The 15915-nt window shown below is 33.0% G+C and overlaps 2 protein-coding genes across 4 annotated transcripts in view; both read right to left on the reverse strand.

Annotated features, from left to right (window-relative positions):
• Window positions 1-843: 843 nt before the first annotated feature.
• Window positions 844-12195, reverse strand: LOC120348735 (stress-activated protein kinase JNK-like). Its single transcript, XM_039431362.1, has 5 exons — window positions 12171-12195; window positions 9581-9845; window positions 8749-8907; window positions 7504-7628; window positions 844-6228 (listed from the first exon to the last, which is right to left on the reverse strand). The coding sequence occupies exons 2-5, from the start codon at window positions 9753-9755 to the stop codon at window positions 6022-6024; spliced, it is 666 nt and encodes a 221-aa protein (XP_039287296.1). The 5' UTR covers window positions 9756-9845; window positions 12171-12195; the 3' UTR covers window positions 844-6021.
• A 2647-nt stretch (window positions 12196-14842) lies between these two features.
• LOC111048226 (stress-activated protein kinase JNK) overlaps window positions 14843-15915 on the reverse strand; it is a 98705-nt gene continuing 97632 nt past the window's right edge. For all 3 annotated transcript variants that reach the window (XM_039431381.1, XM_039431370.1, XM_039431375.1), the window contains one exon: window positions 14843-15080. In XM_039431381.1, the coding sequence (XP_039287315.1) occupies window positions 14858-15080 (223 nt within the window). In that variant the 3' untranslated portion in view covers window positions 14843-14857. The remainder of the gene's footprint in view (window positions 15081-15915) is intronic.

The raw sequence follows: 15915 nt of genomic DNA on the forward strand, positions 1-15915 counted from the left end.
TGTTTGTTCCTTAACACTAACTGTGATTATACTGCAGACAATATTTTGCGCCAATCTTTCAACAAACGCTCCTGTATCTGCTTAATATTATTAATAATTAGTTTCAACTAATGTGATCAACGTAACAGTGATTTGTTGACGTTATTTACAAAGGAAAACTGTATAGTTTGATAGCTGAAACTCATCACAGATGGTCTGGGAATGACAGACAATCTGCAATGATTAACTGACCTGACTACACAAGCTTATTACAATGTGTCTGTCTTGTGACAATAGTCATAGTAATAATAATTATATTAGTCCTTTATATCAAGTAATTATGTACGTATTTACAATGGAGGTGCTAAAGATAGGACACTAAACATCGATAACACTGCAATCTCATTTCTAGATCACAAATGCTGTTTGAAAATGGATCGGACGTTCAATATTTAAATCAAAGTTCACTTCGAGAGGTTAAAACACTCTATCAAAATGAATAATTCATTATTTATAAATTCTTACAAATCACAATTTACGTAATAAATACATGCCGTCATCACTTTCACTCTGCAATTCATAATATACAAATACAGTACAGTACGCAGAAAACGCATTACAAAATTCAACAACAGTCTGTATTAAAATAGTATTTCAATATGGAGATGTTGCTGTCCTAAGCCTAGTTCAATCACTTGTCTCATTCCAATGACTGCACTCTTTCAATTAAACAGCAACTGTGTCATTCATTAATTGCATTCTGAACTAAATGTAGCAAAGTTTATAAAAGAGTAATCTTACTTCAAAGTACATCCATCGTACAACTGCCTGCGAATTACACAATTGAGAAATTCAATTGATCTAACAAGTCCACATAGGCCTACATCATGCCATTAGAGGGAAACAAGAAAATATTTTGATAAAATTATGAATAGACTACAATTTACTACATAAATTTCGTTAAATCCTGATACAACACACAATCAACTCTCAACTAACATATTGATGATGGTTCCAATGCACCGTAATAAGAGTTAAGAGTGGATAATTTAATCAAAATCACAGTATAATTATATACAATACAGTTACATTATTACAATTTACAAACAATAATATAAATATACATAGGATAGGTTTCATGGCGGAATTATGGTATAGATAGGATAGAATATGCTAAAATTGAGTTATAAAGGTGATTTACTACTCTATTATATATTATTGCACTCAAATAACTTATCCAGTACGGTAGTTTCTGAACTTAGGAGCTACATACAGTAGAAATACAACAGTAATTATATAGAAAGTATTGCAAATTGCGTATGGAGTATTATTCATTTGTTTCTCATGCCCTATAGAGTTTTGAAATGTTGCTTATTGAAAAGCTAAATAGCCAGTTGATGAATAAAAAGTGTAGCAAAGTTTTGAGCAGAGCACAAATAGTGCAGTGTTCCAGTCACAAGGGCGCTGTGCTCAGGTCGAATCATTTGCTTAAACTCCAGAGTTGAGCTGTCAAAGTATTCTTTTTGAGAAATTGAAAGTTTGAATACGTTGACAATAGAACATTCATACTGCAGAATTCCCTGGTTTGATTTTGATTCTACTAGAATAACACACTACAATCGGAGTTTATAAAAAATAATGAGGAGTGACCAGCTCCAGCTCATCTCTTGTTCGAATAGTCAACGGACAGTAATCCATTCACGCATTCGTATTAAAGTCTTGCATGTTTTCCGCAAAGCCATACAAGTATACAAAGAAAATATTGAAATTTCATTTGAGATTCAGTTTGGAATTTTTCCATATGCAGAAACATTGAATGAAATTAGTATTTAAATAAAGAGAGATTGAAGTGAAGCTTCATTAGCGTTATAGGCTAGAGAAATACTTCTCTATCAGCTTGAATTGAATAAGACGAAGAAACATTCAACTTATAGTGTCATTTCAAATTAGCGCCAAATACCTGGCTTGGTTCAAAACAACTACATCAAACTGAACAGTTATTGTCAATTGTACCTAATCTATGAACATTTTTTTACTGAATAACAATAAATAAGGTATTTTCAATTTAATTTGTGCTGTGAAATGTTTGGTAAATTTTGGAAATATACGTTTTAAATTGCTATGCAACCGTAGAGCTAATGTTGGCAGATAATGTGCTAAATTTTTAAAGTTGAGAAAATTCGATTTAATCAAATATCTCTAGTTAACAATACCCTTTAGTATGGGTTTTAGAGAGGAAATACATTTTAGTGTGTACAATGTAAAATACAAACTTGATTTATTTTGACAGTAGTTGGTTTTTATTTTGATTCAGAATAAATTGAACAAAGCTTTCACAATTAATTAAGTATTGCAATTTCAAAATAAACATAAATCATGTAGAATTAAATGTTACAGACCTAAGAATATCAATTCCGATTTTCAAATACAACTATTTACTCGCAGTACATTTTCAATTGATATAAGTGCATGTACTCTGTGAATAATGTGAAATTTTATCGCAAGAATTTTCTTCGTCAAATTAAAACACAAAATATAATTGAAATAGAAAATTTCAAGCAAACCCCACAAGATAGAATACAAACATTTGAGCGACAAATGTAGATGTTTTTTAACATTCATTACGTTGACAATGGGTATTCAATCATATACTATTATAATAGGGCTATTAAAATATATTGTATATGTCTTTATATACATTTATACACAAATTGTATTTTATAAATAAATAAGTATTAATGGTGATGATACAGACTAACATAAAATAAAATACATTCCACTAACATTTGCCTCAACTATGTGTACTACCTTACTAGACACAATATAACATTACTGCTTAATTATTATTACAAGTATTTTTTTATTGAACTATCGAGTTAAAGCAATGACTAGAAAAACCAATACGTAAATTGAACTATTGGAAAATTCACTCGCAGTCGTTACTAATTAGTGTCATTATATTCATTCACAAAGCTCTCACCTAAATACAATATAAAAGATTACTTGATGAACAACAATTACAATTGAAATAAGATATTAATATAAATTCAAATTAATCATTGGCTGATGAATTATGGCAACACATATATAACACAGACAAAAATGAGAATCTTATTTCATGGTTTTAAAAGAGAATGGACAATTCCAAAGAATCTAATTCAGATCTATGAATTCGAATGAGAAAAGCATTCATTAATGTGTTTTGAATTAGGATGGATCTATTGGAAATACACAGAATATGCATGAAGTCTACATTACAAACAATCAATTTGTTAAGACTATAATAGGCAATGAATTGGAAAGAGAAAATCAGAATAAATATGAGATTCTTACCAATATCAAGCTAAGAACCATTCTGAAGGGTTCTTATGATTATTTAATGCTATATTATTATTATTACTCGTATAAACTACATGGATCACAATTATCATTATGATAATAATAACTAGTATCAACATTCTATGTGAAATGATTGTTCTAAGATGAATCGTCTCGTTAGCAAAACTCAGGTAGCAGTAAAAAAGCATTGTATCATAGACTTTATTCGACTTCTATCACATAACACTTCACAATTGATGAATAATATTGTATATCATTGCTTTAACATAGTATTCTGTGAGCTGATGAGTTGCGCCAAACTATCATTTTTCTCCAACCTGAATCCAAGATTCATATTATGCTACCAAGCAGCACATTGTATTGCATCCGATCAAGTAAACCTATTCTTTTTTACACACTTCAGGTTTTGTACTTTGAGTAATATTTGATTTCCATGTTTTGTAGTTGACCTACAATATTATTATTGAACTTTGAGAAACACACTTGTAACTAATACCTCTTAGCCTCAGTACAGTGAATAGAAATAGTATTTAAACTATTGAAATGGCACTTAATTAAATACTACAAACAGTACTGAAAATTAATAAGAATAGGGAGAAATTCAAAAACCTTCAAGTAAAATACAAAGGCGTTATAAGTTGTAGCCAGGAAAAAAGGTGGCCAACAATTTTATAGAGGATCACAAGTAAGAGTGGAATTTTTAATAAATTCCACGACAGATCAAGAATCAAGAAGTGAAAACTCTAAAACAGTAAATGAAGATAGTTTTAAAGCGGTTTGCCTTTATAATTGTTTTAAAATGGTAAACATTCATGCCAACCTTGTCCAGACTTTTTGGATCATTCCTTCAAGACCTCGAAGTCATTGGCAACCTATTTGTCAATGAATTGACTGAAATACCCACATAAATAGTGTGTGAGTAAAAAGTCATAAGCTGATCAAATAAATATGAGTAAATAATAAATAAAACTTGAAAAAAATCAATACTCAATAAAATGAGTACATCTAAACAGATTCAGAGTCTAAAATTAAAAAAATAAAACGTGAAGTCATTGCACATGTTTAGTCACATTACCTCTATGTATCTTTCACATTTAAATTATCAGGTAATAATTTAAGTTCCGAAGTTTCTTCGTATATAGTATTTATGTGCGAAAGGTAATTATTGGAACTACTACTTATAAAGGCGATGAAATCGTCTTTATTAGTATTATTCTAATAAATGCTAAGAATTAAATGATAATTTTTGTTTTTTACTAAAGTTTCTGATGGAGTTTAATCAACTTGCTTATTGATTAGAACCACCCAAATTACTGTGGCGGGACAGTATTATTATCATTAGATATAAAAAAAAATCTCAAATAAAACAAACTTGATCTCAAAAAATTTGAAAGTATAGATCTATCACACATGATAGATACCTCAACGTATAATCCTATCGATAGTATATCGTCCTACAATAATTATTCAAGGTGGATGAATTATGTCAGCTATAAAATCTAATATTTTGTTTCAAGAATTAAGTTACCTAGTTACGGACGATGGATTTCATAATTCTCACTAATATTGGTTTTCTACAGTATCATAAAACGGAAATATTAATAAAACACTTCAAGGGCCATTTTTCTATGCAGCACAAACCGGAAAATTATGGATTTGATAGTTATTCTGTCATTTTCCTCCTCTATTGCCTACAAATATGTGATCAAAGCTCGAAGTGGTATAGATGCAGCCTAGCAAAGGAGTAGCTCTCATGTTGAGAAACTGCAAGAACTCGGCTAGTAACAAGAGGATAGAGCAGTTAGTCAATCTAGTTCATATACGGTACAGATTATTTAAATAGTAGGTAGCCTACTAGACTGATCACTGATCGTTTTTAGTTCTTACTATGGCAGTAACCTTATTCTTATCAGAACATATTATAATTGTTGGGTCAAGGCTACAAATCGTGTTCAAAGTTCGAGCCTTAGGGTGTGATCACATTAGATCCGTATATGTGCAAGTGCAAGCTTGGTTATGTGTGACCATTTGACCAAGCGTGCAGATAGAAACAAAACCTGGGAAGAGCAATAGGAACACTCACACTGAAAGCTTGCACTTGCTAGTTGCATTCAGTGTGAGCAGCTACATGCAAGTCACAACGTGTTTTTTCAATGGCAATTTTTGAAAGGCATGATTCGATTTGCAGTTGCACATAATATACGCATCTAATGTGATCACACCCAAGGCTCAAACTTTAACACGATTTGTTGCCTCAACCCAACAATGATCCAATGCTATATTTTATCTTGATAACAATAAGGTTACTGCCATAGTTAGAACTAAAAACGATAAGTGAGCAGTTGATCTACTAGAGTAGGCTACCTACTATTTGAACGATCTGTAGATGATGAAGTATGCTAACTGTTCTAATGTGATCACACCCTAAGAAAGCGAACTTTGAATAGGATAACGTTCGTCACACAGATGCACTCCATAGCGCCACATTAAAAACTATCAAGTATTTGGTTATATCAAGTATAAAAAACGGTTCTGATAGCAACCATGAAAAATGTAACAGTTACAGCGATATAAAAAAATAACAAGTTATTTTGAAGAAGATAAGCTCATGATAGCTTGGTGACAGAGAGAGAGTGAGAGAGAAAGATAGCGAGCAAGCAGGCCAACCACAAAACCGGAAACAACCGTCTGGGGGAGTGGGAGTTACCGACGGGTGGTGGGGGGCGGGGATGCGGCCTCGGGCGGCTCGTCGGGGGCGGAGGCGGAGGCGTTGGCATTGGGGCGGTGCGGCGTGGAGGCAGCGTTGTGGCTGACCTCGTACTCCATCACCTCCTGGTAGATCAGCTCCTTCCACTGCTCGACTGTGTGCTCGCGCTCGTCCACCGAGTGGTCGTACGGCCCCGGCGCCGGCTGAAATCAACCAATAAAATATCGATTTTACTTCCAATTCAGATTTTTTCCAACTGACATCTCTGTAGTAAAGCACTACTTTTGTTTCTTTTTTCGAATATTGGTCTATCAATAAGATCGTTTTTATAGGTTCATTAATTTTAAGATGTCCTAAGATTGATGCTCGTTGCAGCACACGAACCTCTGGTTTTGCTGGCAACGCTGTAATAGCAGGCGCACACCGACGCGAATATGTTGCCAAGTTTTGATGCAGTGCGAATTCAATTCTGAGAACTTGCCGTGCGGAAATTTAATACCATTGCGGTGTATGTGCTGGCGCAAACCGATTATTCGCATGCGAATAATTCGCAACTTTTGCTACATGCAGCATTTGCAGCGCTTTTTCGCGTAGCGGATTGAGTGGCAAGTTCTCGAACTACACTAGTTTCGTCTGCTTTGTAAACAAACATTGCACGACCATTACATTATTTTATCTTAATTTGAGGTATGGTTGTGATTTCATGTCACCAGAGAACTATTGCTGTAGCACTGTAGGAAGATAATACTTAATTATTTGAAAACAATTATCTTTCTACACAAGAAAAGCAGTATCTTATAGTGCCTGAGTCACATCAAACTACAAAATAATTGACGTTAGCTGCTACAGAAAAAGTTATTTTGGCAGCAGCTAATAGGATAGCTTGGTATGAATGGGACTTTACATTAATTGAGTTGAAAATATAGAATCGGATTATATATGAAGTAGAGTATTGTATTTCACAATAGATAGTATACAGTAGTACTATAAATTTGAGATGATAAAAGTGCTGAACTGTTTGGTTAGGACATTGCGATTATTCCGCTTCTGTGTGCGTGCCCCAGCATTGCGAATATTTCGCAACGAAAACTTCGTTTGGAAACCGCAGTCTGAATTCTTGGAAATTCCGCAACGAATTCGAACGCATACATTAAAGTTTATGTTGATAAATATATATTTATTTCATGATTATATAAAATATTTCAATGAAGTTTTTGTTTTTAAAATGGATGATATTATGGCAAATGAAGAATTTGATTTGATTCGAAAATAATCATAATGCCCATATTTGCATAAATAAACAAGTTGCTGACCATATTTATATTATAAGAAATTAAATTATAAAACTGCATGATTAATTATTAACAAGGGATATTTCTAATAATTTATAGTTATGAAGCTTCAATTGGAAATGAGGATGAGGGGGGGGACTGTGATGATAAAGTACTTGCATTCTATGAGTGTGAAGAGCTACTTACAGCATTGACCTCTCCTTCGTCGTACCACACATTGATATAGGAGTGCATGAGTGCATCGTCTACAGATATCCGCCTTTCGGGGTCGATCACAAGCATCTTCGAAAGCAGGTCTCGCGCTTGACTCGCTGCAACATCAAACACATATTAAATAGATAATGCATCCCGACATATGCATAGACTCCTAGTGGAATGCTATATGATATTTCACGGAAAATAATGACAAAAAGCTTTCATCATATTCATATTATAAATGTTTTTCATGTTAGATAATATAATTCTGAGACAAAAAATCACTTCACTTATATGGGCTACTTTATTCAAATTGATAAAAACAATATAACACTTGTAGTACCCTTTTATTAAAAACATTTTAACGACTAGTTTCGACCTACTTTGGCCTACATTTTAACTTGAAAATGGCTAAAGTAGGTCGAAAAGTCGTTAAACGTTTTAAAGTTTTTAAAATGGTTTAATGAGAGGATACTACTCGTTTTATATTGTTTTTATTAAATCTGAGACACTATATTGCAGTGACACAACCGGTGATAGAAAAAAATCCATTGTCAAATACAATTTTATAGTTAAGAGCTTCTACATAGCAGAACAAAATCATATAAACTCAATATGAGGCATGAATCGAATATGAGCGTTACTTATTTAAAAAAGTATTTCTGTCAATCTGATTTTCTGATACAAGTTGATTACTGTCTATTGAATTATATAGTCTGTTTAAAACAAGTTGAGACTTGGCCCTCCATCCGCAGAAAATACAGGGTTGCCAAATCGTGTAAAATTGCAACTTTCTCAAATTTCCAATTCAACGTCAGAATTGGATGTAAAATATCATCCTCGATATGCTAATAGAGCTAATAAATTTCAGGGTTGAAGGATTAAAAGGAAATTGAACTTTTATGATAAAACTAACTGGCCCGGCGAACTTTGTACCGCCAAATACTTTAATGCATCTCATGACAAACTTTAGCTGGATGCACACCTGAGGAGGCACGATGCGGCATTTTATGTATATAGATAATTTTCCAACTGCAAAATAAATAATTTAATAAAAATCAATTAATTCTGAACACCGAAGACAGCACAATTATTCGAAACAATGCAATGTCTTTAGAGCATGTAAGTGTTTAACCTGAGGCCGCACTGCTGGCCTGCTAAAAGATACTACTGCTTAAATATAGAATGTTCTGGTCAACATAATTGAGAGATGAGTTGAATTATGTGACGGCATACCTTTGAGTTTATTGTGCTCGGAAGAATCAGACGGAAATAAAACATCAGGGAAGAGCCTTTCAAAGGAGAAACCTTGATATCGGGGTCGATTCTCAACATAGTTTCGGACAGTTGGCTGCAGTCTCATCATAAAGTCTGAAGAGGGCGTACCCAATTGCTCTGCAAAACAAAATTTTCAATTAAAAAAAATATTTTGGTTAATAATATGATAAATAATTTGGTGATTGAATCACTAAATTAATACAGAATTTTACCAATTCAAGTAGTTTATTTTGCAATGATATAAAATTGAATTTGAACATTGTATAATAGTTTATACTCTACGCCAGCCCCCACACATCAATCTGTGTCAACGATCGTGAAGGCTCAAGTCTACGCCCAAAACATTCAATAACAGAGAATACTTGAATATCAATATTAAGGATATTGAAATTTCTTGTTCAAAGTGGAAGTTTTATATAATAAACATGAATGTAACAGAAAAATGATGCTACAGCTCAAAACTATTGTTCTCACGAATTTTCATGAAATAATACTGTTGAAAAAAGATTATATTCCTCCTTGAATATATTACTATATTACAATAACAAGACAGAAAAAACTCCAAAATAACTTATTATTATTTTATATACAATAAGTGGACAATTTATTAAAGTCGTATTTCACTCTCTGGAACAGAATAGTAAAATAATTTACTACTTGTAATGTTTGAGCAAGCTTTCTAAGGGGAAATCTGGAGTGAAGCTGAATAATATATTGTTAAAAATGTAGACAGATATCCCATTATCTTGTTATGCTATCTTTGCTATATTTTCTCTACGATAATACTGACCTATTATTTTATTCCACTGGTCTATATGGTCGGTGCCGGGGAAGAGGACACCGCCGCGGATCATCTCGCCCATGATGCAGCCGACCGACCAGATGTCCACGTTCTCCTTGTAGCCCATGCCGAGGATGACCTCTGGCGCGCGGTAGTAGCGGGTCACCACGTACGGCGTCATCATGAACGTAGTGCCTGCCGTCCTCGCCAGTCCAAAGTCCAAGATTTTCAGCGTGCAGTCGGACTTCACAACTATGTTGCTTGGCTTTAGGTCCTGCGGCGACACAAAGCAAACGCACAATTAAAATAAGATATTCGTGAAATATGAAATCACTGAACAAAGTACTAATTTTCTCTATCAATATAAAGCACTTTTTGAATCACTTGGAAATGATTGACTTTCCAAGGATAAAAACTGATCTCAATTCTCAATCCTAGTGGTTATATGAGTGCTGAATAATTGACCGAGCGAAGTGAGGTCTAAGATTCAAGTTAACGGTCTTGCATTTATCTTTATATTTATGTTTTTATGTTCCGCATTTACAGCGAAACGCAGCAATAGATTTTCATGAAATTTTACAGGTATGTTCCTTTTTGAATTTCGCGTCGACGTATACATACGGTTTTTTGAAATTCTGCATTTTAAGGATAATACAAAGGGAAAAGGAGTCTCCTTTGAACGCCAATATTACCGTAAAATCAGACTTAAGAATATTCATCATAAATCAGCTGTCTAGTGGACTATAATACTACCCGTTCAAAAACATCAGCGCTCACGTTCAAAAACAACAGCGCTCACACTCACATTCCGAGACGACACGTCACGGTACGATAAGACAGAAAGCTCTATGTTTATTTAGGATTTTTTCAAGACATTTTAAATTGATAAATTATTTATTAATTTTTGAGAAAACATAACAACAGGTCAATGTAACTTACTGAGCGCGAGGTCTACTACTGTTCACTGAACTACTAGTCTTAGTGATTAATGAAATGAGATTTTTACGAGCGGTCAAAGGTTGTAGTAGACTGGATAAAATAAGAAAAATGTCAACATAAGAGCTGAGTTGAATGTAAAACCGCTATTGGATATTCTGAAGAAATATCGGGAAAATTGGTCTACTCATTATTATTCAGAATGCCATCCAATAGGCTCCCAATATTAGCATGGGAGTACAAACTCGAAGGAAAGCAAGGCATAGGAAGACGAAAAATGAAATGGATGCCGGTACAGGCCAATAGAGCCTAATCCATATAAGAAGAAGAAGATGATGATGATGATGATGATTATCTTAGTGGTAGAGTGGACCTTCAGTGAACATTCAGTCACGAATGAGGAGGAATTCCAAAGGGCGGTAGAGAAGAGATCTCTTCTGAATTTTCTCAGGGACAGACGACATTCTTGGATTGGGCACATAAGACACAACGCATTCACGTTAAGTATTCTGGAAGGTACAGTTGATGGACAAAAGGAACGTGGAAGGCTCCCGCTACAGTATCTGGGACAAATGACGAAGGATCTGGGTGCTTTCAGCTATGAACAATGGAAGAGAGTAGCGATGGACAGATTCGGATGGAAGGCTGCCAACCAATCAAACGATTGAGCTAAAGAAAAAGAGTGAACATTACAGTCCAAACTTCGTCACATCATCAAATAAAATAAAAACCATTCTATTCTATGTATTTAAACAAAATTATTTTTAAACATATTTTTTTAGAAAGTCGTCAAAATTGTAACGCCTCCCTTATCAATAATTTTATTCAGTTGTTAACAAAATATGTCTTATGATGATCAATACCATAAATTATATTAGATTTGGTAGCATACTTTTCAATAGATTAGTTACATTTATAACTCTTAATAATTATTGAGATTTTCGAAATAATAATAATAATTATTAAAAGAAAATCCAAATTAAATGCTCTAAATCACCCCGAAGACCTCTGCTACTGCAAATATTGACAACAGGGTAAACAGCTAGATGGAAATTTGATGAGCGCTACTATTCATTATTTGTCAGCCCGGGAATCGAACCCAGTACCTCCTAATTGCCGGTCAGGAATGCTTACAGTAATTACAGCATTTAATTTGGATTTTCGTTTAATAATAATTATTAATTCATTAGCATTTGAATAATTTCTGTATAATAATGATAAATTTTATTTCCATTAATATACAAATAAACAATCTAATTAATAAATATACATAATATTCAAAAATACAATACCTATTTGAAATTTACTACAAATATAAATAAATTGCATTTTTCGGAAATTAACCTACTCAACAATGGGAAACTCATGTTCTAGAGCAGTTGGAACTTGTTTTGTAACTTGAAATAATTGAAAGTCAGCAAGCTTCAAATAAGGCCTATATCTATCCAAATGAGTAATAAATCAAATCATAACTATTCAAATTAGTAATAATTTAAAGTATAACAACTATTCAATTCAGTAATTCAAATTATAACTACAGAATAAGATAATGGAATGACTTAAATAATGTCCGCTGAGAAGCATAGGACGACCAACAAGAGGATTTATCAAAAACTTGAATGAACAAAGAGAATTAAATATTTATAAAATGAGAGTACAATACCCTATGTATGATGCCGGCTGAATGTAAGGCTAGTGTTAGTCTCTAGCTGAATATAAGCTAGCTTTTTATAGTGTAACATCACCATTCAATCGAAAAAATACAATGCGCCAATAAAAATGACAGTTGTTTATGTTTAATATATTGAATGGCATTACTAAATTATAAAATGCATTATGATTAGAACGAAGATCGAAAATAAAAATAATAGCCTAGTGAACGTTCTTCATAATATTCATTACAGAACAAAGAAGACTGCAGGCATTATGCCCAAAACAGTCTTCACTACAATTTACAATCGAATAAAGCAAGTTACTAGAAGAAATAAAAATAAGAGATACAGTACAGTGCAATTCACAAATACATAAAAATTGTATTAAATACAAATACATTGTCCTCATGACTAATTGAAGGTAAGCAATTTTCAATACCGCATTGTAATTAGGTTTTACATGGTGATGCTACAGAGCATCTTACAGTGCAGAGATGTATATAACATGGAAATTCCAAACATTGAAAAAACAAGGTAATACCTTCGAAGATCAATGCACCTTCATAAGTGACGCGAAACATTATTCAGGCAGGTCGAAGAAGAGACAAAATAATGGAAGAGTATTAGATAATGCCAAGGAACAGGGGAAGAATCAGCATTTTTCACAACAGGAACACTTCAATATTTGAAAGGATAAATGGTGAGGGGGGGGGAAAGGTAGGAGGAAGCTAAAAGCCTGCATTTGGGTTAACTGTCAACTACGGTGACAGCTTTGAAACATACAAAATCACATTATCTGGCGTATTGGAAAATATCTCCTGTGTCTCGATAAAGCTGAATAAAGATTGTTGCTTCTCAGTACATACTACATTCTTTTCAAAAAGAACCTCTTCAAGATTGGAAGAAGTGCCGATATACATAAAATGAATGACAGAACACAATTCTGAATTCTTGAAATGAATAAAGCAAGATGTTTCTAAAAGATGGTTAGATTACAGTTCCTTATTCTTCAATCTTCTCAAAGCATGAAATTAGTATTGCTTCAATAATAACTTACAGTTGGAGTTTTCGTCATTACAAAAAATAGGACCATCGAGAGAAGCATGATTGCTTACATTATCCGTAATTACACTCAAGTTGGACATAATTTATTCAATTTGGGAGGTAAATGGGAAAGCATATGCTCATACGAATCTGAAATTGTATGGGTGATGATCAATGATTCAGGACCTACTGTTCTGGTTGAGTTACGAACAACCAGAAAGTGATCTAAAGTCTAAAGCCAATAAGTATCAGTTACATATCTGCAAGTTAATTTGACTCAATAAGTATTATTTCTTCATTACTTTTAAATCGCAGTATTGTTTGAATTGCAAATTATTTTTGGTAACATGATAAGAGAGAGTTTTAATAATTCAATTTTAACAGTGCATATGTTAAGGTTGTGCACTAGGCTATTGGAAATTTGTTTTTCTGTGAAATAGAAACATATTCTATTCTATTCTATTCTATTCTACTTGTTACTAGTGACACTTTTTCAAGTGTTTTGATTTGTATACTATAAAGTTGGCAGAATTTAATACACTTTTAAGAATAAACTTGTTTTTTAATTTTTACTTTTTGAAATATGAACTCCCAAAATTGGAATCTTTGAAATTGGTCTTTTCAGAGAGAAGACAGAATTCAATTTCAGAAACAAGTTTCTCTCAAACATCAAAATCTAGAAAAAATTACACACCAAGCATCTATTGAGAATTTAACTGCTCGTTTTTACATACATTTTTACTGTAAGTTTTAGTTATAGTAAATGTGTTTCATTTTATCTTCTAAAACGTTTGAAGCATTATAAACTAATTCCTCTGTCCATACATTGATCCAAATGTACAGAGCGACCAATATAATTGATGAATTTGACGTATAGAGCTGTCATGATTGGTCAGGTCCCAAGTGGTTCACGTCATCTGTGGGTTGAAGGGGTAGGGGGAGGAGTGGTTGGTGTGGTAGGGGAAGAAGGGGTTATAATCCCACGAGTAAAGAACATAATTAGTTGAAACACCAAGAATAGTTGATGATGGAACTCACGTGTCAACTCACACCAATTGAATTTAATAGCAGAATGAAAGGAATTGAAACATTTTGATAAATCTCTAATTTATTTATCAAGAAACATTGATACCTTTATTCTCTACAAACATTGACACATAAAGAAGAAACGTCATTCAACGTTTATTACTGAATCAAGAATAATGTTATTCCAAAAACAGAATTAGTACTACAGTTGGATTCTGCCTTCTTTGTCTATACTCTTTAGGAAAGTATCTTATAGGAAAGAGTTCCACAGTGTTGCATAATCCTGATACTGTTCTTATAAATATGCACTGGAATTGTCATAATTTCATTTTGACAAATCAATTGGTATCTCACATCTCTTTAATGAGTAATGAGTATTCAATCAACTAATTTAAGGAAATACAAAAACTTTTGTATAAAAGGTGCAAAGTATCAAAACTCTTTCAATCATTATGAAATATCATTTGAGTTTGAATATCGGTGGTTCGGAGCCCATCTAAAGCATAAGTCCCACTTATCCATCATTATCATCCTGCCCATGAACAAGCCTGGAGCTTATGTGAGCATCAACCTCAGAAAAAATAACATAAAAAGATTATGTTGATCATGGGGATCATGATGGGGAAAATCAGCCCAGATGCACAGATGGATAGTTTGATTTATTTGTAAAAAATAGTGTACAAGCATAGCATAATATTGGAAGATAACAAATTTTACTTACATTTTTATGATTTACAAGTTTCATAAGTTTGAACTCGCGATACGCCCTCTTAGCATGTGTGACATTCTGAAACGGCCTCGATAGTTTCTTGATGGCAACATTCTGCTGAGTGACCGTGTCGTAAGCCGCACTGAAACAGTATTCAATCACAATTCTCAAAAACTATTTCCAGATATGAGAAGTAATTTGTTCCAAAAAAGGTTATGTTTCAACTTCAAACAAACAATTACAATTAATTGAGCCCGATACATGGAGAGAGTTAAATCCAATACTCAAAACCTTTGAAACGAATTTTGAATTCATCATAATAATGGGACAATGTTTGTTGCAACATACTTTGAACATCCAAGTAATAGTCAGAAGTAAGGTGCTGCTACATAGAAAACGGTACTAACCATATTTATTCAATTCAAATTTCAATAGCAGGACTAGCCAATAAAACTTGTAATGTTTGCAGAGTGAGACATTTCAAAAAGGGGCTTTACCTGTGTATACAGTAAATGAGTAACTGTTTAAATGTTAGATCGATAAATAAACGAATATTTTGAATTCAAACAGAACATGTAAAATTGTAGGAAGATGGAATACGCTCATTAATAAATAAAGTTCTACCAAATTAAATTGTCTCTTGTTTGTCAATTCCTTTGCTGCAAATTCTCGTAATTATAAACTGAAGAGTCAGTTTATCATCAATTTACTTTATTATGGAGAAAATTTAGTACTTCAAGTCAAATTCTCTAATCACAATACTCTTTCTCATTTAATCCTTGCTAACTTTAAAAGTTGCAATCAACAGATTTTCTTCTTTCCAATGAGTAATCCAAACTTTTTCATCAGAATCTATTAACCAATTTGTTCGTTTCGATCACGGTCTTCCGAGTACACTTTAGCACAGCCTTTTACGAACCATTCATTATCCCATTTCCATATTAACCATATATAATTACCATATTACCATATAGAGA

The sequence above is a fragment of the Nilaparvata lugens genome, chromosome 1, assembly GCF_014356525.2.
Source record: "Nilaparvata lugens isolate BPH chromosome 1, ASM1435652v1, whole genome shotgun sequence".
NCBI classification, from domain to species: Eukaryota; Metazoa; Arthropoda; class Insecta; order Hemiptera; family Delphacidae; genus Nilaparvata; species Nilaparvata lugens.